We start from the raw sequence: 24,877 nt of genomic DNA on the forward strand, positions 1-24,877 counted from the left end.
CATCTGAAAATAATTGGACTTATCATCTTAAAAATAGACTGTGGTATATATTCTTCCCATCATGGGCCCTCTTTCTTTATTGAAAAAAGGAAATTCTAGCTGAGCTACTATGCTTCTGCTTCCCATGTCTGCGATCTATAAAACTGTGAACACCGCTCGCGGTATCGGATTATTTCACAACCATCGACGGTTGAAAAATGTCGTGAAACTGACCCATGAAAAGTACAAAACGCATAGGGAAGGTGCCTGCACCATTTGATAAACCCCAAATCCACTTCGGAGACTATCATTACAAAGCCATCAATCTCCCCACGCTTGGTACAAAACAATTCCTTTTGTTTGAATAAGTCCAAGTAGAAGCAAACTCTCGACAGAGTATTACAACAAAGTGCTAAAGAAGAATGAATTGGTGTATATATCATGACTGCAATGAGAACCTAATAAATGGATAGCTGCTTCTATATTCATAGAAAGGATGTACGATAACATCGCGTTGCAAATGGTGTATATGCCTCTTTCTTTTTCCGTGCACTGTGGATGATTATGTTAGTTACTTCATACTGCTTATACAATCCCTGATATTTGGAAAGCCATTATTACTACCACTCGGTGCTTGCATCATGTGCAGAAACTACAGACAATGCTTATAAGTTTGCCAAGTCACTTCAGATCGATGTAGAAGAGTTGTCATCAGAATGTTCTTGCAGCAGCGGCAGCAAAACATGGTGCTGAGCTGTATAAAAAGTCCTCTCCTATTTAGCGAATTGACTCACAGAAGTCGATGTAAGCGATGATAACTCTAGAAACATCTTTGTTTAAACCGCTATTGTTGTATTTTTACATCAAGCTAACAATTATCCTCCTTCTAAGTAAAGGAAGGCGTAAAGTATAAAAAAGCAAAATGATGTGTTAGGACGGTGATATTTCTTCGCAGCATACGAAGAAGCAATACAAGAGTAGCTTCTAAGAAACTAATTGACCACGTTCTTGCCAATTAAAGATTTATTCCTTATCCAACGAGTACGGGAGGGAAGACTACATCATTAATCTGCCGCCGTAATCGATGGTTTCCATCAGGTAACTTTCTCGGAGTGTGGCGAATCTCGTGGACCATATTCGACGGTTAGTAAATATTCGTCCAATCCAAACAAAGGGGATGGACAGCGCTGCTGTTGTACAACAAGGAGGATATCTGGAATGAGATGTATAAAGACTTTTTAAATTTATAATACTCGCTCGATGCCTACAAGCACGAGTAAATTTTGTCGGTAGCTCCATTTGTTGCATCATATCTCCAGAATGAAGGCGCTTGCTACATGTTGTGAGAAACGCTTTAGAAAATATGACCACATAGCAGCTGTTAGATATAGTAGTACGTAGACTTGACAGTTATAAATCAAATGCAAAGGTATGCCTCCTATAAAGCTTTCTTCATTTGTATCGAAGAAAGCATTCTCCTAGCATTAGTAACGTAAGCAATAATTGTTTGGTGATAAGCAGCTTTTGCCCTTGTGAGTGAATAATTTTCTTTGCAATTAGTAATGGGCATATAGACGATGAAAGAAAACAAAGGGCACCTGATTCGATTTGTGAATTCCTCTCTTCGTAGGTAAAAAGAGCCTTGTGATTACAAACCATATATACCAGTAAGAGCAGTTGGTTCAAGTAAAAAATGATTGCATCGTTGGGAGAGCAACACGGCAGTTGCCGATTCAGTGCGCATTGCAACGTAATGGATTATTGACGAATTCGTTTTTTTAGATGTAAGATCGATTGGGAATGGGGGGTTGTTGACGAGATGTGCTCAAGTGACATGAGAAGAGACATGTAGAAGATGAGAGAATATCGTACATCCGTCTAATCCCCAACAGTTTCAAAGTCGGGGGTATACGACTTGGAGTAACAGAAACATTCGTTTAGAAGAAGTTGGAATAATGACAGTGAAGGCGAGTTTGGATTAGCTGTCACAAAGCGTGCATTACGGCATCAGCCGATTTTTGCCAGATGCAGCGCCCAAAAAAGTGCAATAACAATTGGTTCGTTATGAGATACGAGTTTTGAGTTCTGCTGCTGCTATGACTCGGGAAGTATGGTTCAATGAAGCTCCGAATATCCGAAGACTGGTAAACAACTGTGTCCGATCCAGTAAGCTTTCATTTTATTGTTGTACCAACAAGCCGGGTAAAAACCATAACGCCCAACTTTTTGATCTCGTATAACATACACTTCTTGAAATTAGAAGAAGACCAGCTACCAATAGAACTTCGGAATTTTTTTTTTCAGTCTTCGCTCTCACAGCTTTTTTCAATTTTAAAACGCCTACCGCTGTTCTCACTCTATTTATTCCTCGGTAATAGCATTTTCAAATACAGTTTCTATGCAGCTGACAAGGCAAACCTAACGTAGTTGATCTTGTGTTTCGTAAATAACATAATCTCGCGTATTACAAAAGATAACAAAAAATAACCAGCATTGGCAGGACAAAGAAGTGTTGGAAAAAGGCGTTATTGTGAGAATTTCGGCACGTGTTGAACCTGTGAAATTTCAAAAGTACAAAGAAGAGTTCCCGTACAACAAGACTCTGAGGATAAAATTTGTCGCTGCTGTGCTGCAACAAGCGAGACCGAGAATGGATCAAGCCAAGAAGCTCAGTCACAGTCAATGTGCAACTGATCAGAAAACGAGATGATGATAGTTTAACCAATAATCCGGGGGAAAAGCTTGTTTCTTTCTCGCCGGACTTCCCCCACTTTTCTTATTATAAATACCACAACTTTCATCTACTGATTCTTTACTTCTTTCTCCACTCTCTAACTTATTCACTTCCTCTCCAACATACACACAAGTTCACACGCACAAGCGCGTACGCATACTTCTTTTCTCCGCCTTTTTTGGAAAATACTCCCCCTTTCACCGCTTGGTTACACACACGTTATGCCCTTCTTTACACTAAAGTCGAAAAAAGTCAACAGCGAAACCAGCCCTCAAAAAAGCTATTCCCAACAGCAGGAACAAGTCCGACTCGGCTCCTTGACAGCTACTGCGGCAGGTAACAACGTAAGCTCTGCTTTTCTTCGCGATCCTATGAGAAACAGCAAAAAGCCCGATGTCCTGGGTGGGTTCGTAGATCCTATGGGCGGTCGTGCTGTCTATTATCACCAAGGCATAGATCCTACCAACACTGGCGCCTAAAACAGCAGCAAGCCAAGTCTCAACTCCAAAACATACAAGTAAGTCTCCATCTATTGTACCCAAGTGCTGTATTATCTACAGTAAGTGTAATTCCTCACGCAGTAATCTAAATCAAAACGAATATTCTGCATCTTTTGCTAGTCAATTAATAGTACATATACTACGTAAGCATCCAACATACGAAATTTTATGATCAAGAAGGAAGCTCACTCTAGCATTATTCCGCCTGGAGGAAGAAGAAAATTAACTGCGGCTCAAACAAACACACAACATTAACTACTAGCTTATACATATCATTCTTATCTATATCAATATGCATTTTATATCAAATAAACACAGTCATTTCTATATCTAATTTATAAAACTCAATGTCTAATACAGAAAAAAGAGGATTAGATGAATCTGTTAGTATACGGACACTAGTAAATGGTCACTGACTTAAAAATTGGCTTCCGACCACGCGGTGGATCAGGAATGGGGCGTTCTGTACACGCAAAGAAGAGATTGAATCGAGTGTGAAGGGATTAATGTTCGATATGAAAGCTGTCTATGAATTGAGATACGTGATCTTTAAACGATCGACTGCGGTGTACTCATGGTGAAGGAGAACGTATGGAGAAGAAGGGGATCGTTGGATGATATTTAAAGTTGAAATTATTCGCTAAGGATGTTCCAGTAAACGGCGGGTACAATGTTTTTGCGACTGTGTGATGCGATGCAAGTTCACTTGAACGCCGGCACTGTGTGTGGGAGGAGGTGACGGGGATCTTGTTTGGACAGCCTTGCAGACAGTCCGTGGTAATTGCTGTGGTGATGGTGGAGTATGTTGAGGTTGAAACGGAATGATGTTGGCGGAGGTGTCTGCGTCTAATGCGGATGAAAAAGTGAATTACTTTGGTGCTATATTGGCGACATCAGTTGTCATATGTGTTATACCTTCGAAAAAAGAGGTCGAAAAGTCACTGTGCTCGTCTTGGTGGACTAAGCTTTGTGATGTAATAAGGGATGTTGCGTAGGCGAAAGGTTCTGCAAAGGTGTTCTTTTAAAGAATGATTGGCACGCTAAGAAAACAAATTAGAATGTGAGAGTTATGTAAAGAAATAGCGATTTACAAGTGGGTCTTTAAAGTTGACTCTTTGTTTGGAAGGTGGAAAGTCGTCCTATGTAAAGAAAGTTAAAGATGGGTTTTGCACAAGTCGTTGAGGGCGATAATTCTTTACCATTGGGTAATTAGGGTTCTTATGTCTGCTAAAGCGTATTTTCGGGAATATTGCAGAATGAGAAAGAGGAAGAAGGTAGATGGAATATAAGAACCAGTAGGAAGTCGAACTCTAATAAATACTCTATTGAACGGTTTTGCATTGTTTTCATGATGATTGGGAAGATTGAAGAGATATAAACGACATGGGTTTTTAGTGAGAGAATATTTACATGAATAGTGTACTATTGGAGCTGTTAATTGATTTGGTTGAAACAATGATAAGCACGCATAAAGTGAATATATGTTGATGGGACTAGCTAGTGTAGATGTGGTTACGTATCAGTTTACTGTAATTTTGATTGGAAGAAGTTCAGTGAGAGAAACGGAACCATAAGGTTAAACGACGAGTTAATAACGACGTACTGTATATGTGCCAACAAATATTGTCAATTGGAAGACGTTTTATCATTGGGTACGGAATTTGCGTCATTTGAGCCACGTAGGCTGGTCTTCTAAGTTGCTACTTCGCATAAACTAGCTAATTACTAACAGGGAAACATGATTTTCCCTTGCACTCTGCTTATGCGACTTCTGCGAATGGTTGGCAAGATGTCAGCTTAAAAATACTACAGCTAATACAATACTACTACTGCTGCTACCATACTGTAGTAGATTGGTCATTTGGTGCTGATCCTGTGTAGCTGATATATATATATATAAAGTATTTATTATTTAGAAACATGACAAAGTATCATCTTCTCATCAATCTTGCTTTTGAGTACTGTTATTAATATTCTCGTTTGGTTCGTGAATAGGTAAAGCCGAATGCGGAGTAGATGCCAAGCGTGGAATATAGGGCGCAGGTGAAAGTCGCAACTCCTCTGATGTAGCACCATCTTGGCCGCCTCCACCGTTTGTTGCAAGCCAGCTGTGTGATTCATGCGCGTCATCAGCAGCGTTATTTCGACTGCGCAGCCCGACTCCATTTCCGCGCAAGAAGTTCGACATGCCGCGTTTACTGACAGAAGGAGGTTTGACATCCGGTCTTTTGAGCGCACGATCCAGACGACGAAATACTTCATCATCAATGTAATACGACTTGAACAACAGCTCAAGCAGCTGCATACGCTCTTCGACCTGTTCAAGTCTTTTTTGCTCGTCCCATTCTTCTTGTCCAGGAGCCAGCGTCACGCCGTCAGGAGTATTCAGGCTACCAGATTCTGCCGCATCCATATAGTCAACATCTTCAAGTTCGCGTGGACCGTAATTCTTAAGATTGATGGTTGAAAAGCGTCGATGCACCGGGTTCATAAGCGGTACCGGTGTTTTCAGCAGGTCAAACCGAGAGGTTAATTCGCGAGACAAGGATCGCTTCATTGTGCCGATGGACCAGCGGTGGACGACACCCCATGGAGAATTCGGTCGATGGCCAAACATGAGTGCTTGGAATGCCACGAATAAGCCAAAAAGACCGCCAAGGAATCCGAGTGCGTTCAACAGAGAGTAGATCTTTTGCTCCCGAATGCGGACTGTATTGAATGATGCTGGCTTGACAATGACTTCGTTAAGCTGACCGTTCATAGGCGAGTAACCTTCCAGATTCATGGGCTGCACTCTGCTGGTAATCTCCACTTCTGGCGTCGAGTTGAGCACGGGTGAAAAACCGATATAATTCCATCCGGTATTCTGAAGATACTGATACTCCTGAAGCTGATAGTGAATAAATGCAGCATCGTTAATATCGACGTCGACAATATTCTCGGAATGGAAATCATTAAAGTCGTCAATGACCCAATCGGAGAGCTCGGCGTCAGTGTATAGCTGTTTTTCGTAAAGCTCGGTCCCGTCCAAGTAAATGGCCCGATTCGGATCCCTTCCTCGCGGATAGAATGAAATATGGGTTCGTCCCGCTTGCGGAGCCACTGCTGGAGATGTGTGGAAAGAAAAGTGCAGCATACTTCCGTTATTCGAGTCTAAAGTTACATTAGCAGCGAGGTGAAGCGTGTCCGGAAGAAACAGGTAGCATGTTACTGCGCCGAGATTAGAGTAGAAGAAAGGCTGATGGTCTGACATGTTGAGTGGGTAGATGTATTCATCGCATATTGCTCCAGCATCAGTTACACAGCTAACCAGTGGGAAAGTCTCACCGGTGCTCAGATCAGGTACTTGCTGGTAGCCATCAAAGCAAAATCGGATTTCTGTGGCAAAGAATGATCAATACAACTATTGACTTACCACATGTATTTGCGTGTAACTTACCGGGTATATCCACTTGCTCATTGTATGCAACTTCGGTGATTGTAAACGTTGCCTTTGGACTTTGCATGACTTGAATGACGACAAATACAAAGAACGCCACAAATAGGAATGCGAGAATTACTTTAGTGATTAGACGAGATATTTCAGCCCAATGTGGTTCACCGGTCCTATTGGTTGAAAAAGCAATCAATGCCATGTACGATTACAATATTGGTAGCAAGACAACAGCTCTAGACTGAGAGAAATGTAAACAGAGACTTACCGGGGACTCCAAATATCACTATGGATACGGATTATCAGCCAACGAAGTCGATGGCGGAAGCGCCATGCCAAAAAGACCAGCATTGCTGCAGCTAGCACTGAAACGATCACAACTGCCGCAATGATGCCTCTACTGACACTTTCCGACGTTGACCTATCCATATCGTCAGCTGCACCGGTAATGATATTGCTCACCCAGCGTACAGTCGGTTCTGGGGGGAGGTCATTACTAGTCGTGAGTGTAGGTAGCCGTACAACATTGACATCTCCATAATAGTAAGATCGTGCACCGCCTATTATTTAGTTATTTCTCAATTAGCTTGGATCTGTGGTGGTAAAGTTTGATTACAAGATGTATATACGGCACAGAAACAGAGAAAAACTAGAGAACAAGTTACCGTACCCTGTGCGATGACCATGTATTCATTCGTAAGTATTGCAGCACATGCCATTGCCCTTCGGCTAGGACCCACACCTTCTGATGCTGGGATTGTATAATTCCATGTTTGAGTATCTAATATTGAAAGAGCACGGCGAAAATGTTTTCGATACGAAGCCACCAGGTCGGAACCTAATCAGGTTTGACACAAGCTCAAAAGTTACTATGTGTAAGCTTATATAACACTTAAGCTGATAACAAACCTCCAAAGAAATAAATGTATCTTTGCTCGGGACCTATTGACGTTGTATGTAAGGTATGATATGTGATTAAGTACATCTTAGATGGATTGATATGCTTATGTAAGCCAATAACTACAATATTTCTGTACCAAGAACGGCCGTAGAAAATACTCTACTAGAGACGCCAATCAACGTTTCTTCGCTGCCACCGAATGCTACTCCTTGCCAGGAACCGTCAGCAGTATTGAAAAGTAATCCCTCGGAAACCGTAAGAAGCGCACTATCCGGATCAGTGGTAAAGTTCCATGCATAGCCGCTTAGGCCGGTGGCATATACGATGGTTCCATCGCTAAGTGTAGTATAAACAGAGAATCAATGTTATCGACCTTTAAATGTATACGACTAGACAAAGGAAATAAAGACTTACGGGAGGGGAATACCAATATGTGCATACAGAACAATGTTGCTGATGAGCTCCCGCCTACTAAATAGTCTTGTTGACGGATCGTATGCCCAAAAGTCGCCAACCAGAGCTGTATCTCTAATTGAGCGGATGCCACCGTAAATATAAACTAGACCATCAGCACCTAATGTAGCAGTATGACTTTCGCGGTGGGTAGGTAATTCTGGAGCACCCTCTGGAATTTCGCCAGTAGCATTCACCGGAATAGGCGCCCATACTTGGTTGTCAAAAGTGTACTGGTAGCACAAAAGATGTACAGCAGTTATATTCTCATTGTAGGGTGCATATCCGCCAAACAGGAGAACAGTGTTGTTGTCTGGTAAAATAACAGCTCTTCCACCAGCAATACGTGGCCCCTTGTCTTCGGATGCAACTGGCACTTGCTCATATATGAGATCTCCGTTTTCTGCGTTAAAGCTGAGCGAAAAGAAATCGTTGGTGGCGCTGTCATTGCCCCGACCTTCGCCACCATATATGTACATGGCACGGCCACGTACAAAAGAAGCTGCATTGGTACGCATCGGTATTTGCGTTTCAATGCTTACGTCCATTGGATATGAGCCACAAACGCCGTCGACCATAAACATAAGCAGTAACAGTATCATGGACAAAAACGTGACGGATCGAACAGCAGCTTGTTGTAATCGATGGTTCCGACCACGCTTCTTTTCGTATATGATGTAGATCATAGGATTTAGGCTTGTAACAAATTAACGATAGATAACTGAATCTTTCAAGAGAAAAAGCAATAGAGAGAGAAAAGAGGAGAAGAGAGTCAGAATAGCTTGCTTTATGTTTTTCTCCGTTATTAAAAAGAGCTATCAAAAACAAGCCCATAATCTGCTCTTTCGAACAATCAGTCATTCAGTGGCGAAGTAAAAAGGTTTATTCGCAATGCTTCAAAGCCCAAAGAGCAACTATGACCATTTGCTGTAAATTTTTTAAGTGGAATCACAGTATCCAAGAAACAATCTAAAAATACATGATCTGTTTCCATGGTAGTGGTATGCTCACATGATGTATAAAGAGAAGCAATTGTGTGCGACCCGGGGCTATGTCGACTCAACGTATAACGGAACCGAGGATTTTTGTTTTGTTTGGCGTGTTAGTACTGGTTGCGCCACCGCAAATATGTCACACATACTACAGCTACAAGATTTAAAAAAGCTTGTTCAACCTTGGGCTTATACATTTAGTGTTACACGGATTTTTTTTTGAGTGGCAGCTGTTCTGCGCGCCATTGTGCTGCCTTTTGAACCAGATAACGGGAACATGCGCCAACAGGAAAAGCCAAAATTGCTATTGCCTGGATGCAAGCTTTGCTTACACTATAAACATCTATTCATTTATTCTTATATAACACAAACATTTATTTCAAATAAGCCGGACTCTTCTAGCAGTAGTCTCAATAATTAAGCAGCATAATACAGTTAACAACGATTCTCTTAATGGTATGACATTAAATAGTCTATTCCGATTTTTTGGTACGGTGATCTATATAATTTTTTTCTCGGCTTAGCCCAGCAATGCTGTGTAACGACAACCGTATATTGCAGCACCCAATCTTTGGTGGACTTTTGCGAAGTTGGAAGGTGATGGGTTAACAGTGTAATTAATATCTTCGGGGTTAGATATTAAACACTATTATATTCTTGCAATGAGATCTGGCACAGTATTTTCAAAAGCACATTGCTGGTCTTTATGACAGCAAACCAACTACGCTATGCTAAATGGCTACAAATTATACAGGATATGTGAAGGATAACTTTATTTGCCTACCGAGAACCAAGGTACACAATGATATCTATTTCTTAAGATAGTTGTCTGCAGAACAATGATACAGCACTTGAGTACTACTTTACTGCAGAACACATGGTTCCATTTGCTGATTAGTAACGGTCTGCTTATCATATTGCGGGGGTTTTGGTATTATCAGTGTGAACTCACCGCTTTAAAGCATTTTTCATGGAGAAACCACTGAAATGCGAAAGCAATCGACGTTGAGCGTAGCTAGTATAAAGCTTAAGTGATTCATTTTGACTGGCTCAAACTAAATCTGATATACTAAGTTCCTCACCATCTATGGCATTATAGTAACCTACTAAACTGGTATCATCTCGCTCCATCAGCGAACTTCACCTCATGACTCGATATCTATCGATTTCTTTGGCAATTTTTGTCCTTATAGTTTGCTCGTATACCTGGAGAAAAGATGTATCGGGACTGCTGTTGCATCGATATTGAAGGCTACTTGTATATTTTGGAGACATGTTTCGCTGTACCGCACGCCAGCTCCTGCGTATTTCACGCGCTCGTTTCAAGTTCGGACCACCATTCTCGCTGTGTCCTCCAGTCCACAACGACCTTGACTGTGGGTCCTTTGCATCGAATATAGACCTTTTACCGTGAGGTCGTCTTGAGGTCGAAACCATGCAACAAACATTGCTGCCTGCGTAAATACGTAATCCAGAGCTACCAAATAGTGAGGCAGTCCACCGTTGCTCATCAGGGTTTCGATTGTCGTTGGTAATATTATTGTTTGAGGTAATTTTAAAAGTGTTGCTATGGAGAAGATGTTTCAAGAGTCACCGCTAATCTCGCCCTTGCTAAAATTTGGTGCAACGTGTAGATCTAATAGAGTCAATCCTAAATTTGCAAAAGGCGTAGTTGCGATATCTTTGGAGTCGATGAATCATGGGCTTGTCTAAAGCGTGCAGGGTCTCTGATTCAGCGATAAGGCAGTACACGACATTGGTTTGTTTTCCACTTCACCACTCACAGACACGCGACTGGTACTGATCTTCGCGTGCTCGGCAATCGTGTTCATAAAAGTATAAAAAAATCTGGGTTTTAACATCGAATGGAGCTTTCTTTTAAAGATAGGAATTTGTCTCCTCAGTTGGGAAGTGACAACGGTAGATTTACAAGGCATGATATGTGGAGTTTTCAACATACAGCATAGTATGGTCTTACATTTATAGCATTCTTTTCAAAAACAGTTGAATATCAACAGCTACATTTAATTAAGCATAGCATATTCTCAAGATAACTTGACCGCTTTAAATTACCCCCAAAGGTGCCATTAGTTTCTTGATGCTCAAAAGTGTTAAGTAGTTGATTGTTCGGTGAGCACAGCGACTGTAATGAGACAATTACATAATAGAAAACAGCGACGACGGTAATGGATAATGCCAGTTCACGGAAGAAATTTGCGGCTCAAAAGCAAATATTTATTCAACAGTATAATCTCATGCATTTCATCACCATTCAGAAGGGACGTAAGTAAAGCAGCTTCACGACTTATGTCTATCAAAATATTATTACAGTTTCTCGCATTGTAAAAACTCGACTCAACTACTTTATAAAATATAACAGTATTAAGTGATATACCCAGGTTTATGCATGAGGGTACATGCAGGTAATGACAGATGTTGTAGCAGAGCGTGACGATTGAATGCATGCTGACGATGATGTCTTTTTTTAGAGGATGGCTCCTATCACCCCCTGTCTCCTCTTGCCCATCTTCATCCCTTTCCTTCCATTCTCAATACTATTCCGAAGCTATAGCTTCCGTCACCATTGCCTATAGTAGGGATAAACTGAGGACGCCGTCATGTTAGCACTTTCCAATCACGGTCCTTGAAAATGTGCTGGTCCGTGTTGCTTGGATAATGTGACAGACCCTTTATCTAGACTTAACTGTTTTTCATATTCAATTATACTGTAATACACGGCCACTAGTACACATTTCTACAACAACCACACTTAAAGAAATAATACTACTTGATGAGATACAGTGATAAAATTATCCTACTTAATTTGCATCAATAATCTTTTCAAAATCACAGTCATCTATTACACGTAGTGATACCACCATCCATTTTTACTTTGCGCCGAATTTTAAGGGTTGAGAAAACTGTATTTGTAAATATAAAAAGGAATTCTCCTGGCTCGTGCAAATTGCCATCCAAAGTAAAATAGATTACTGCAGGTTAATAGCCCATCTCGATAAATCCGACTGTTAGGAAAAAGTAAAAGAAGATATATAAACCACACAGTTTCAGAAAAGTCAGCTATGATTTTTCCAGCTCGACCTATTCTTTACTATATTTGTACAGCATCCCTCCTCCTCCACGCAACGGTGTTGGCAGCAAAACCAGAACAACAAGCTGATGGTGTCTCTGTTGCTACAGAAAAGGGTGATGCTGGTACGCATTCCTCAAAACTTTGCACATGCAGAACCGAACGGGGCGGAGAAGGCGATTTGGTGGTTAGACCATCCCAAGACTGCTGCAAATCTGCAAAGGGCGTATGGGCAGATAACCAATGCACAATAACCAAAGACCCTGGTGAAACGTATATGACATCGATGTTTGAAGCGTGCTGCATTCGCAGAATGCATCTTAGCCACGACTGCAATTATATCTAAAGGTAAGAAAACCAGAGATATTAGATAGGATGTGAACAGTGTACGATACCTAGTGAATGGAAATAGCTAACACACATATATACAGGTCAAAGAAATGCCGTCTTGATATGGTCGTTAGGCTACATCCTATCAATCTAGTAGTAGTAGTGCATACAAAAAAGAAGCTCTTACCAGCATATTTAATTACATGTGTCGTTCACTTTTGTTGTCCAATACATTTAACACTACTTACCAAAATAATAACAAAACGAATCTTGCTGATCTAAAAGCACCGGTTTGCATTGAAGCTATACGATAACAGTCGGCTACATAGACGGTTTATAGTACTATGAAGGAAACAGACTATATCTTACTTATCGGGCAAGTACCTAGATTTTCCAAAACATGATGTTTATTTTCCCCATAATATGAACTAACTTAATTGTCTGATACTGAGCAAAAGAAAACAAGACATCTTTCTGCACGATATACATATTAAATATTATTGCGCATTCTCCTCAATGTAACAAAAATGAATCGTTTAGACATACTTCTAAGCTAACGTTTTCTTTTGTGCTTATGACAGAAATGCACCCACTTTCTATAGTGTGATATAACACACTAGTATAAATGGACTGATTATCCGTCGACAATTCAACTTGTTTGCATACCCACTTGCTTGCAACTAATCACTCTTAGCTACAGTAGCTTTAACCGTCAACTTTGAAAGAAGCACCGTAGATTTAACGCGGCACTTTCAATTGCTTTGGCTCATTGAAGCTAGGAGCAGATACATGCTTTTCGACACTTTCTTTCAGTGCCCCACCATCAAATACTTGGAATAAACAAGAAAGCGGATATGTGCAAATTTCCAATGTTCGTCGTTTAGCCTAACAGTCGTACGATTTTCCCTCACAGTTTTTACCTGAGTTTTCTTCCCTTTCTTATTGCATCAATTTTAATACGTATCGTGTTTAAGGCTCTCGAGAACTGAAATATACTGATACGCCTTATTACTATATTTTTTAATATGTATGAGCACCATTATCCTGCTAACGCACTCGAAGCAGCTGCAAAGACGGAGGGACAGACGGCATTTATGTTGGAGTGTCACGCTTAAAGAAACGTCGATATTATGATTCACTAGGCGATGTATTACAAGATCCCACTTATTATACGCGCGTTAAAAGTCCTCATCAGCAACTGTGGAAGAGGGGACTTTAACAGAAGCAATCCGTGATATTATTGTACATATTGCGTTAATTTCAGGTTTGAAATTGGGTCTACCTTTTTTACTAAACAAAACTTATGACTGCAGTTTTCATGGATCGGCGAGAAGCATCACAAGAATATATATGTATATTTATGTAAACCGTTGAAGAATGCCAAAATATAAAAAAAAGAAGGGCCTGCTTCTACATGGTAGAAATATTGCTACAAAATGGAAAAACCAGCTTGCTTCGTGCTAGAAAGGCACTGTCGAGCTAACTGGTTGAACACAGTCAAGAACTATATCATACTTGTAGCCGAGTAAAATATATTGATGAAGCGCATGATTGATCAACAACATAACAATGCGCGCAAGCTAATTTGATGCATTTAGTGGACCCTATGGCCTATCATTCAAAAACACATTCTGTTATGCATATATGAGCCAGATGCTCTCTTCAGTTGCAGCCGATAATGTCTCAAATTTGCTAGATATTATTGCTAGAGAATATCAGTGCTGAAATGAGAGATACTGTACTGGCAGCCGTCGAAGAGTCTTGTAATAAGAAAAGTAAGGGGGAATGCTCTTCCCTTGTTTATGTAAGCTACGCAAATATCAGAAGTGACAGATTTATCAGCTGGCAAGCCAAGAAGAAATTTGCCTTGGTGATATGTCCCGTTTCGCTTGGGAAAAAGGCAGTAAAGATAAACCCGGTTGAGTACAAAAAGTACACATATATGCTGGATTGAGCCGACGAATCATGTTTCACTTTTTCAATAAAAGTGACTGAATTTTTTTTTCCTTGCTTAAGCGCTGACAGCCAAAAACTTTTTTTGACAAGCAGCCCAAACTTTTTTTTTTTTGCTTTTCACATTCACAAGAAAAACGAACGATCTGTCCCGCAAGTCCTGTTCTTTTTCCCCATTTCGAATTTTTTGAAGCAACAACTCTTTTTCTTTTTTTACCCCGACTTTAACGTACCCAACAACAACAACAACAATGGGATTTGAAGGACGTGGTGGCGGTCGAGGCGGTCGTGGCGGTGGCCGCGGCGGATTTGGTGGTGATCGAGGCGGTCGTGGCGGTGGCCGTGGAGGATTCGGTGGTGATCGAGGTGGCCGAGGCGGTGGCCGCGGTGGATTCGGTGGTGATCGCGGTGGCCGTGGCGGTGGCCGTGGAGGCCGTGGCGGATTCGGTGGCGATCGCGGTGGCCGCGGCGGTATCAGCAAAGGAGGCCGTGGTGGATTCGGTGATCGCGGCGGTCGTGGCCGTGGCGGTGGCCGTGGAGGCCGTGGCGGTGGCCGAGGTGGAGGCGTCGGTGCCAAGGGTGGTAACAAAGTAATCATCGAACCCCATCGTCACGAGGGCATTTTCATTGCCCGAGGCAAGGAAGACTTGTTGGTCACCAAGAACTTGGTGCCTGGTGAATCCGTATACGGTGAAAAGCGTATCTCGATCGACGGCCCCGAAGGCACCAAGATTGAATACCGTGTATGGAACCCTTTCCGTTCAAAGTTGGCCGCTGCTGTGCTTGGTGGTGTCGACCATATCCACATTGCACCCGGTAAGAAGGTCTTGTACTTGGGTGGTGCTTCTGGTACCTCTGTCTCGCACGTTGCCGATGTGGTTGGTCCCGAAGGTGCTGTCTATGCTGTCGAATTCTCTCACCGTTCCGGTCGTGACTTGATCAACATGGCCAAGAAGCGTACCAACGTTGTCCCCATTGTCGAAGACGCTCGTCATCCTCACAAGTACCGCATGCTCGTCCCCATGGTCGATGTCATCTTTGCCGATGTCGCCCAGCCCGATCAGGCCCGTATCATTACCTTGAACGCCCACAACTTCTTGAAGAATGATGGCCATATTGTTATTTCGATCAAGGCGTCGTGTATCGACTCGACGGTGGATGCTTCTACCGTGTTTGCCCGTGAAGTCAAGAAGCTCCAGGAAGAACGTGTCAAGCCCCAAGAACAGTTGACGCTGGAACCATACGAAAGAGATCACGCTGTAGTGGTTGGCAAATATGTCCGAAGCAAATAATTTATATTTATTATCCATTACATGCCACAGCTTACCAACACGTACACCGTCTCAATTCCTGCAACTCACATCGTTTCAAACATCTGATATGCCTCTCTCTCTTTATCTCTCACTGCACACGCACACACACACACACACACGCACGCACTTACACGCTCATTGTATAAGCACAGTCGCTATTTTCTTTTCTTCTTATTATTTCATTCAGTCATCCCCATCTTTCTCTTCTTTTGTTTCTTCTTCTTTACTGTAGTAGATGTCGCTTTTTGTTGTAAATAAAAAAAAAGGCAAAAATTCAACAAAAAAGCTTATCATCAACAGAATCAACTGGTTCTTTTTCTTTTTTTTTGGTATAGTGGAGAAGGGTAACACAAAAGGTGGGTTAAAGTATCCAATGAGATTCAGCGTGGTGTTAGCAAGAGTATTTTTTATTTTTTGAAACCGGTGCCTGCTGTTCCCTTTCTTCGTCTGCGTTCTTTTACAACTACTATACCTTATATATATATATTTTATTAATTTAAATGCGCCATGGAGATCAATAAGGACGAAGCCATTCGTTGTTTAAACATTGCAAAGAACCACTTTGGCAATGGCAACTTTTCGGCTGCACTACGATTCACCAAGAAATCAATCAATCTCTACCCCACCGATCCAGCCAAGGAGTTTCTCGGAAAAGCAGAAAAGGCAGCAACAGAGGGAGGAGCGTCATCGACAGCAAGTAGTACTGCAACACCTTCAGGAACAACAGCCAGTGCTAGAACTGGAGCAGCTTCGTCGTCGTCATCGTCATCCGAGAAAAAGTATACAACAGACCAAGTTGCTGCTGTAAAGACTATTCTGTCGTGCGGCACGGATTACTACAAAGTGCTTTCTGTCGATAAGAGTTGTACTGATGTACAGATCAAAAAGTCATATCGCAAGGTATTGTATAGAGAAAAAAAGGTATCAAGATGGACTTGGGATGATGCAGATGTATTAAGAACGGGTTGTTTTACACGATACTACTATAGCTTGCTTTGCAATTCCATCCGGACAAGAACAGTGCGCCAGGAGCCGACGAAGCATTCAAATGTAAAGTAGTGTTTCACGTGTTTATCATCATCTTCATAATTGTATTATTATCCCCCCCCCTGAATAACCGGTCCCTCACGGGCATGCATATATCTTGGTGATACTAAATGATGAGCCGTCAACGTTGACAATAGTAATCTCCAAGGCCTTCACGGTACTGTCAGATCCACAAAAACGAGCAATCCATGATGCAGGAGGAGGAGACCCAGAACAACGCGGTAGTGGAGGTATGGGAGGAGCAGGTTTCCGGGGCTTCCACACACGACAGGCGGGAGGCGGCGGATTTGCCGGCGAAGAGATATCGCCCGAAGATCTCTTCAACATGTTCTTTGGCGGCGGTGGAGGAGGAGCATTTGGCCCAGGCTTCAGCAGTGCAACGTTTGTCGGACCTGGTTTCTCTCCGCACTATTACCGCAGCGGTGCCGGTCGCCGCACGGCTGCTCAACAGCAACGGGCTGGCAGACAGCAACAAAACACGCCCGGATGGACTGTGCTATTACAGATCCTGCCTCTCTTGATTCTGTTCGGTTACTCGCTCCTGTCGGGTCTGTTTACAGACAACACGCCCACGTTCTCGTTGCGGCCGACGTCGGTCTATTCCCAAGTACGTATGACGCAGAGCCATCAGGTACCTTACTATGTCAACCCCTCGGCCTTCAAAGCAACCGAACAGAGCAGACACAAGCTGAGTCGCGTGGAGCAGCAGGTCGAGGTGGATTGGGTGCGTGGGTTGCAGCAGTCCTGTAATAATGAACGGAGGGAACGTGCCACGCGGTTGAATGCGGCGGCTGGAGTGTTTGGCATCGGACGCAATGAAGAGCAGTATCAGAAGGCGCTCAAGATGCCGATGAAGAGCTGTGACGAGATTAGACGCTTTGGCTATAATCCGGACTACTAGTTTCTATCGTTCCAGTCACACAAACACACACACACACACACACACACACACTCTCTCTCTCTCTCTCTCTCTCTCTCTCTCTCTCTCTCTCTCTCGTATAGATACTCCTTTACTCTACCACTCTCCGATTCCATATCTATTCCGTGTTTTTCTTTCTTCTTTCTGGGTTGTCATTGTTGTGTATATCTCTCTTTCCCCATATCTCTATCTCTATCTCTATCCACTCGCAACTTCTTTGTCTTGCCGCTTTTCTCTCCCCTTCCAACAGTTACCATTCCCTTTCTCTTGTTAGATAATTCACTCTTTTGATCTTGCATTTCATATCAAGGTCACACATACGCATTCGCACATCATACGCTTTTTCTTTGTTACATATAACACGAAACGCAACCCGATACTGCCTAAAAAAACGTGGTTCTTGGTTAGTTGACCACAACAACAGCAACAGCAACAACCTTTGATTTCATGATTCTTTGTGTTGCGCTCAGACACAGGGTCTCGTGGTTGTTTCGCAATCAATGCATTTTCTTTGTCTTTCGTCTTTTTATAAACATTCAAGACTAGCTGCCAACAAAAAGATAATTTTCTCTTTCTTTTCGTTTTGTAAAACAATGGGATCTGCTCTTTCTTCCACTTTATCAGAAGAGACGGAGGCCTTGATGACCACATCGCCCCACAATAATGATATACTAGCTCAAAAGCAACAACCGTCTTCGTCAGAAATGATGTATAATGACAGTGTCCAACAAGTCATGCAGACGACAACAAGGACTCCAGGGGTCTCCGACAATCAGGTGGTGCAACAGCAACAGCAAAAGCAACAGCAGCCTCATAAAAAATGTCAACAGGTCGCTGACGCCGTCAACCACGACGACGACGACAAGAAGAAAAGAATAGACAAGAAAAAAGATCGCAAGGCCCAACAAAGACGATACCCAAAAGCCTTCATTGCCCAGCCACGCGTACCCTCCGGCTTACCTCGTTCGCCACGCAAAAGCGACGTTCTTCGTGCCATCGAAAGTCTCGCTCAAACCCCCCAAGATGGGAAACACCTCTATGCATTCTTACGTGACTCCGTCGAAGCTACAATCCAAAAAGTCAGATCAGACACATTATTAAGCAGCAACAGTGGTCAGCAGCAGCAGCAGCAGCAGCAGCAGCAAGAACCTATTTTATTCTGGAAAGATTTGGATAAAAGAATGCGTGACCTTGCGATCAGTGTTCTGGTCAGAATAACAAACAGTATCATACCGCTTCATTTATGTGAGAATCTTTGGATTGCTCGTTTTCTGTTGCTTAACAAATGGAATGATGAAGCAGCAAGGATGGATCAACGGAATCGACGACGCGTAGAAATGCCAGCCACAGTAACAGTACGACAAAGGCGTCCACAGCTATTACAGGAACAACAACAACAACAGCAGCAGCAACGATCAGATCAGCATCATAGTTTTAATGAAAGTAATATAGTTACTGACGATCAACAACAGCAGCATTATCAAGTTTCTGCAACGACGACTACTACTACTGTAGATGAAGATACAATAACTATCAGATCAGACAGTACCGACACTTGTAGTTATTTCAGAGAAGAAGAAGAAGAAGAAGAAGAAGAAGAAGGACGACATCAACAAAAACGCTCTATGAATGATAACTATTACTGCAATATTGACAGTAGTAAGAACGGCGGCAGTGACTCCCGTAGATAAGTATCTCTTTGTTTCTCACCATTCATCATCAATGTCCTCTTTGAACGTCATAATAATTCGACTTGTTTTTTCCTTTAAATTTTAATACTGCTCATCAGCAGAGTTATGAAAGAGAGGAGCAATTATATCACGATTACCTGCAAACATTGAGAGAACAAGGACTTGTTGTATCAAGCGCTGCTTCTGTGTCAACTTCATCATCCATAGCAGCAACAGCAGCAGCAGTAAGAGCACCCCTGATTGTACCAGCATCACCATCACGCAGGTCATTATTGTCGTATTTTTTCGAGCGGAGAGGGGTTGCCATTGATAATAATCAGCTTATTAAAAGATCAATTCGCTACATTGTATAACTGAAACAGATGATTCTCTAAACTCTTTCTAATCTTGCACTGTATCTAGTGTCTGTAGCGCCTTTTCGGGTGATTCACCTTTTTCGGATCCAGAATGTGATAAAGAAGAAGGAACAGAATCGAATAACAGCAGTAACAGTACTGACAACGATGGTGCTCATGAATTCTCTTTTAATGTTTCAGCGCAAGTTTCTACTCTTTTTTTTTTCCCATTACTAACATACAATTTTGTGTAAGAGTGACTATGGTGCTAACTTTCTGTGACGTATATATGTATAAACGTTTGCGGGTATTTTGGTTTTGCTATCACAACTTAGTATAGATCTCACCAGTCTTTCCAGTTACAATCAGCGCTATGATGGTGACGATGAACAAGAAGACGACTCTATGATGAAATGATGATGCTGAAGCGAATTCATAGTATTAACAACAACAACAACGACATTTTTTGATACGCCTTTCGATTCCATTGTAATCTGCTTTTGCGACTGACAACAGATAATACTATTACGCACTCCCTACCAATCTTCTCTCGCATTTTCCTGTCCATTATATCCTCCTGGCTTTTCCGAAATCTATAATGATAGACATAGATACTTATCATATATATTTCAGCACTATATATCTTACACATGGACAGCACAAGATAAAATCCTCCAATAACGAAATGTCTGACAACAGCAAAATAAAGAAACAGAATGTCTAAATGCTCAAAGAATTATGATCGAATGCCATGTACTTTTTGCTTTGTTTGTATGATTTAAATAATGATGATGAAGTGATGTGCTGCTGACTGTATATAAATAACATATACAAAATTAAATATGTATCAACATGTATCATTAAAACATTTTAAAGAAATACCAAAAAACAATATATATACATATATGCATTGTTACTACAGAGCTACCTTTATATACTCTTTTTTATGCTCATTTCTCTCCAATAGTTGCTAGTCTGAGCGTGAAACTACTGCTACTACGGCACGACGTTCGAAATATTCATTTCCTTGACGAAAGACTGGATTACTGAGAAAACGGTATCACCTTTTTCGGACCAGTAATATAGACATTAATTATAACAGCATAATGTGATTCTTAATGCACCAGTGTAGTAGGCTAGGCGAGTCAAATCACTAAAGTAATGTTGCTGATACAGTATTTTTTTCGAAAAAGATGGCCTAGGAGACTACATTCGTAAAAGTATCCTATCATTAAATGATATATATTGGGAAAAGAAGAACCTGAAAACGACTGAAGTCGATTCGCCTGATCATACATGAAGTGATAGGATGCAGGGGTAAAAGAACTGTGTCGACTATGCATCGACGGTACAGTCAAAGCAATTATAACGACCCTTTTTATAAATCCAAGTGGTCTTCATGAACAACATGTCGATATCATTCATGCTCCTGATGTATTCTAGCTTATCGATAATCAGCGAAAGCAAGTATCAAGGGTTAGTGAGCCGAGATGAAACTACATTTCATTTGAGTGTTTCGTCTTTTGAATCACGACATGACGATGTTTACATGTATGCTCCGGAAATTGTGTTTTACTACTTGAAGTGCTGCTGCATCCTTAACCTATCCCGACCAAGAGATGTATTAACGCATTCACATCCTGTTTATGGAGCACACAAACTTCTCACCGTTCCTTCTAAAGCTTAGGTATAGCAAACCAACAATAATTTATTAAAGTAAAAGCACCATGCCATCATTCTTTTGTATGATATAAATAGATACTCAAAACAACATAGACAAAGTCCACATTCAGTTACTCCACACCAGTAGTGCTTGTTCTTCGTTTCTTTGACGATAAAGAACAACGTCTTGATATGTATCATACCACCTCAAAAGACCAAAGGTATCATTGCATGACAGAAGGGACTTTACACATCAATTTTTTTTGTCCGTGTGGAGCCTCCTTTGCTTGGGGAATTACTTGTGGAATAACCACATATTGCAAGACTTTTAAATAAAGACGTATCCAGCATCCAAAACACGTGACGCCCGAGTACATACAGTAGATACTCATGATGCGTAAAAAAAGAAGGTGATCATAGAAGACGATACTTGGCAGGAATTGGAAAAATTTAAGAATTGTGCTTATGAGACAAACCTGTCAAACAGCGAAAATGCATAAAAATTTTTGATCGTGCTAGGAATGGGATAACAGTAACAGTTTATTGAATGCCAAAATCTGATGCAGCCATGCGTGTACATAGTAAAACAATGAAAGGTGATTACTGGAGAAAATTTCGGACAAATTCGTTGCCGAGACCGAGGTCGGTAAAAAATCAAAACAATTTACCCGCAAGTCAATGCGCGATTCATATAAATTAAACGGCAAAGGGTCCGGTGGGTCACTTTCGCTGTCAAGTCAAATCAGATCAAAAGAATACTACATATATGACAATCATGAACTCAATCAGATACATTCAGCACAAGCCTTTTCTCGCTTACTTCACGGTAATACTGCCACGCATCAACAACCGCCGGTCGTGTACACTTTGATTAACCCAAATCTTTCTTTTCTTTTTTCTTGTCTACGTAACGCTGTGGTGATAATAACGATAATAGGGCCTATTAGAATCGCGTGATTACACCAACGAGATCAAAGCTCTTGAAGTTGGCTGCGGGTAAAGCAAAGCATATATAGCGTACTCTATTCAAACCTACCAGTACTGATTGATACAACTATTGCTTTAATTCATTAATGATGATAGACCGGGTCATTTCTCAGCATTGCTGAAGGATCAACTCAAGGATCGTATCGACATTACGGCCATTGACCCATCCCAAGAGGATATCCAGACTTGCGCGAGCCATCATGCAGCTGTCAAATACCGTGCCACTACGATTTTGGATATGGATCCTGAACGATATCGTGAGCATTTTGACGTGATTCTGTTTTCGAAATCGCTTCATCATTGTGATCCCTTGGATGAGGTACGTGTTATATCTTTTGGAAAACCTGAAATAAAACAAAAATCTCATGGGTTATTAAATGGCTCTACTACTCCCTAACTTCATATTTATAGACTGTCGAACAAGCACATCGTTTCCTCAAGAAGGGTGGCATTCTTGTTGCTGAAGAATTCAATCCGGATGCTATTGACGAACCAACCGCCCGCTTTTTCTTTAATCGTCTCGACTTGTTACGAATCGGGAATCACATCTTACAACCAGCAATTAAGAGCGAGTCTTTTCTGGCACGATGGGAACAAATGATCGATCCAAAGTCAGGCCCGCCTGTTGAGCGGTGGGCTTCGATCTTTAATAGAAAAGCCGCCACGAACCTTTTCAAGCATGGTCTTCAAGGGCATCATATGTCGAGCCATGGAGCAATGATTACATCCCTTGCCAAAGCATTTGGTAGTGGGGACGAGTCTGTTGTTAAGGCCGCTCGTAATCAGCCATTCTTGCAGTGCAACTTTGTTCTTTTTGGGTAAAGTTTTTTTTTTTTTTCACATTTTCTTTTAGTGTATTCAAGGGATTGTATGGGTATGTTTGGAGAAATTCAAGAAGCTCATAGTACTGTTTTTCGGAATTCCTCATCATAGATTGGAAGATACGCCTATTGGAGAAGCTGTTGTGGAAGCCATAATTGCGCAAGAAGCATCTGCTATCAAAGATGGTGTAATTAACGGTACCGGAGTCAGCTATCTCGTTGAAAAGCAATGATATATTTAGTATAAACATCTTTTCCTATATACTCGAATAAACATTTGAGAAACCCCGGTGATTCTCACATACAACCCATTATATGTTTGGATCACATTTAACTGATAGTCATTGTTGCTGCTTTTGCAAATACATGAATACTTCAAGTCTAAGCACCCTACTAACATTATATTTCACCTTTCAACGGCCAGCATATACGTCTGGTCTCTTAATTTAATGCTAATGACAACGTTTCATCTCCATATGAACTATATGCACTGTACACTACTATGTAAAAACAAGGATCGACCATTCCCGCGCTCCCGGATATGTATATACTCGATCGTTGATCTACCTTGTACTACGTTGTACAGTACTGATCTTTATAGTGCATTGAAGGAATGACGACAGACAGGTAGAAAACGTGACCCAGCATTCGAGAGCTAGAAGATCCTTTTTCAGCGTGATCATCACTCAAAACATTTTATAGCTATATAGTAATCATGAAGCTATAATGTATATACATTGCTATGCACTCGAAGCCAAATATTCTATTGATACCGTTTTATTCCAAAAGCTGTTTGTAGGGTTCTAATGCAGCAACCTATCCGAATGATGATCATGCTCAAATAATTTCACTTTACATGTTAAACACTTGCAAGATTGTCATTTCTTTAGTCGTCAGTCTGAAAACGAAAAGCCATAAATTTATATAATGTATCCGTTGTTGAATAGAAGAAATCATTCTGTGCAGCTTTGTTCTGTAAGTGACTTTTTTCAATTGAATTCTGTAGCTGCTGTTGCCCATAGTAACGATATGCAGAGCTAGTTCCTTGACATTTAAGTTACGAGTTATGTCATTGACTGATGGCTTCAAGTTGCAGTTTGTAAAACAGGGACAACATCAACAAACATAGTTTTTGAAGTCTTTTACGTCAGTACTGTTACATTTATCTCAATAAACACTAGTGCTACATCATTATATATCATTTCAATACAGTATTGAAGAAATCGAAGTTTGTATGTAATGCTTTTCTGTTGTAAAAATGTAATAGACAGGTGGATGTGCGTAACATGGTTGCCTGTAGGAAGTATAACAGCGGTTTGCAAATGCCGAACGTCGTTGCGATGTAAGGTAGAGATTGCCGACCATCATTATTTTGCGTACTTTTCAACGAGGTGACCACCATCAGTGCTACTCTGTATGACATGTAAGCAACGTCATAACGAAAGGAATTGCTATCCTAGTATCTGTGTAGGTAATCCAACCAAGAGATTTTATTCCACCGTAATAGAATCGATAAGTTGTCTACCACTACAGGCGTCGAAATGCTCACGGAGTAAGTTTATCCGGAATGAGAACAGTTAAATATGGCTTTGTTCTAGTATGATACTTCAAAAGTGCTCACCATCATGTTGTATTTTAGCAATGATGGGGTGGATGGCCAGGCCCACTTATCATCCATTCTTGAAGGAAGGTTCAGCAATTTAAATTTGCACACGATCGTGATATGATTATTTCATCAT

General features: G+C 41.3%; 6 protein-coding genes across 6 annotated transcripts; 5 read left to right on the forward strand and 1 right to left on the reverse strand.

Moving 5' to 3' along the window:
• The first annotated feature begins 2,803 nt into the window (after positions 1-2,803).
• Positions 2,804-3,527, forward strand: BDB00DRAFT_812679 (uncharacterized protein). The gene is made up of 2 exons (XM_053122707.1): positions 2,804-3,230; positions 3,334-3,527. Exon 1 carries the CDS (start codon positions 2,935-2,937, stop codon positions 3,190-3,192), a length of 258 nt encoding a protein of 85 aa, XP_052981887.1. The 5' UTR covers positions 2,804-2,934; the 3' UTR covers positions 3,193-3,230; positions 3,334-3,527.
• A 1,584-nt stretch (positions 3,528-5,111) lies between these two features.
• Positions 5,112-8,768, reverse strand: BDB00DRAFT_812680 (uncharacterized protein). Its single transcript, XM_053122708.1, has 7 exons — positions 7,962-8,768; positions 7,684-7,883; positions 7,556-7,588; positions 7,317-7,484; positions 6,915-7,206; positions 6,653-6,819; positions 5,112-6,591 (listed from the first exon to the last, which is right to left on the reverse strand). Exons 1-7 carry the CDS (start codon positions 8,684-8,686, stop codon positions 5,156-5,158), a joined length of 3,021 nt encoding a protein of 1,006 aa, XP_052981888.1. The 5' UTR covers positions 8,687-8,768; the 3' UTR covers positions 5,112-5,155.
• A 5,556-nt stretch (positions 8,769-14,324) lies between these two features.
• Positions 14,325-16,075, forward strand: BDB00DRAFT_812682 (Fibrillarin-domain-containing protein). Its single transcript, XM_053122709.1, has 2 exons — positions 14,325-14,780; positions 14,889-16,075. Exons 1-2 carry the CDS (start codon positions 14,615-14,617, stop codon positions 15,653-15,655), a joined length of 933 nt encoding a protein of 310 aa, XP_052981889.1. The 5' UTR covers positions 14,325-14,614; the 3' UTR covers positions 15,656-16,075.
• A 30-nt stretch (positions 16,076-16,105) lies between these two features.
• On the forward strand, positions 16,106-17,698 carry BDB00DRAFT_812684 (uncharacterized protein). The gene is made up of 3 exons (XM_053122710.1): positions 16,106-16,576; positions 16,666-16,726; positions 16,861-17,698. Exons 1-3 carry the CDS (start codon positions 16,184-16,186, stop codon positions 17,622-17,624), a joined length of 1,218 nt encoding a protein of 405 aa, XP_052981890.1. The 5' UTR covers positions 16,106-16,183; the 3' UTR covers positions 17,625-17,698.
• On the forward strand, positions 17,698-20,395 carry BDB00DRAFT_812690 (uncharacterized protein). Its single transcript, XM_053122711.1, has 4 exons — positions 17,698-19,329; positions 19,422-19,598; positions 19,736-19,870; positions 20,004-20,395. Exons 1-4 carry the CDS (start codon positions 18,143-18,145, stop codon positions 20,083-20,085), a joined length of 1,581 nt encoding a protein of 526 aa, XP_052981891.1. The 5' UTR covers positions 17,698-18,142; the 3' UTR covers positions 20,086-20,395.
• Positions 20,396-22,105: 1,710 nt separating this feature from the next.
• On the forward strand, positions 22,106-23,371 carry BDB00DRAFT_870176 (S-adenosyl-L-methionine-dependent methyltransferase; the record flags this gene model as incomplete). Its single annotated transcript, XM_053126677.1, has 5 exons — positions 22,106-22,156; positions 22,268-22,326; positions 22,414-22,636; positions 22,729-23,135; positions 23,251-23,371. The coding sequence occupies 5 exons, from the start codon at positions 22,106-22,108 to the stop codon at positions 23,369-23,371; spliced, it is 861 nt and encodes a 286-aa protein (XP_052981892.1).
• Positions 23,372-24,877: the final 1,506 nt, after the last annotated feature.

This window comes from Zychaea mexicana, assembly GCF_025766255.1.
Source record: "Zychaea mexicana strain RSA 1403 chromosome Unknown BDB00scaffold_19, whole genome shotgun sequence".
Lineage (NCBI taxonomy): Eukaryota > Fungi > Mucoromycota > Mucoromycetes > Mucorales > Lichtheimiaceae > Zychaea > Zychaea mexicana.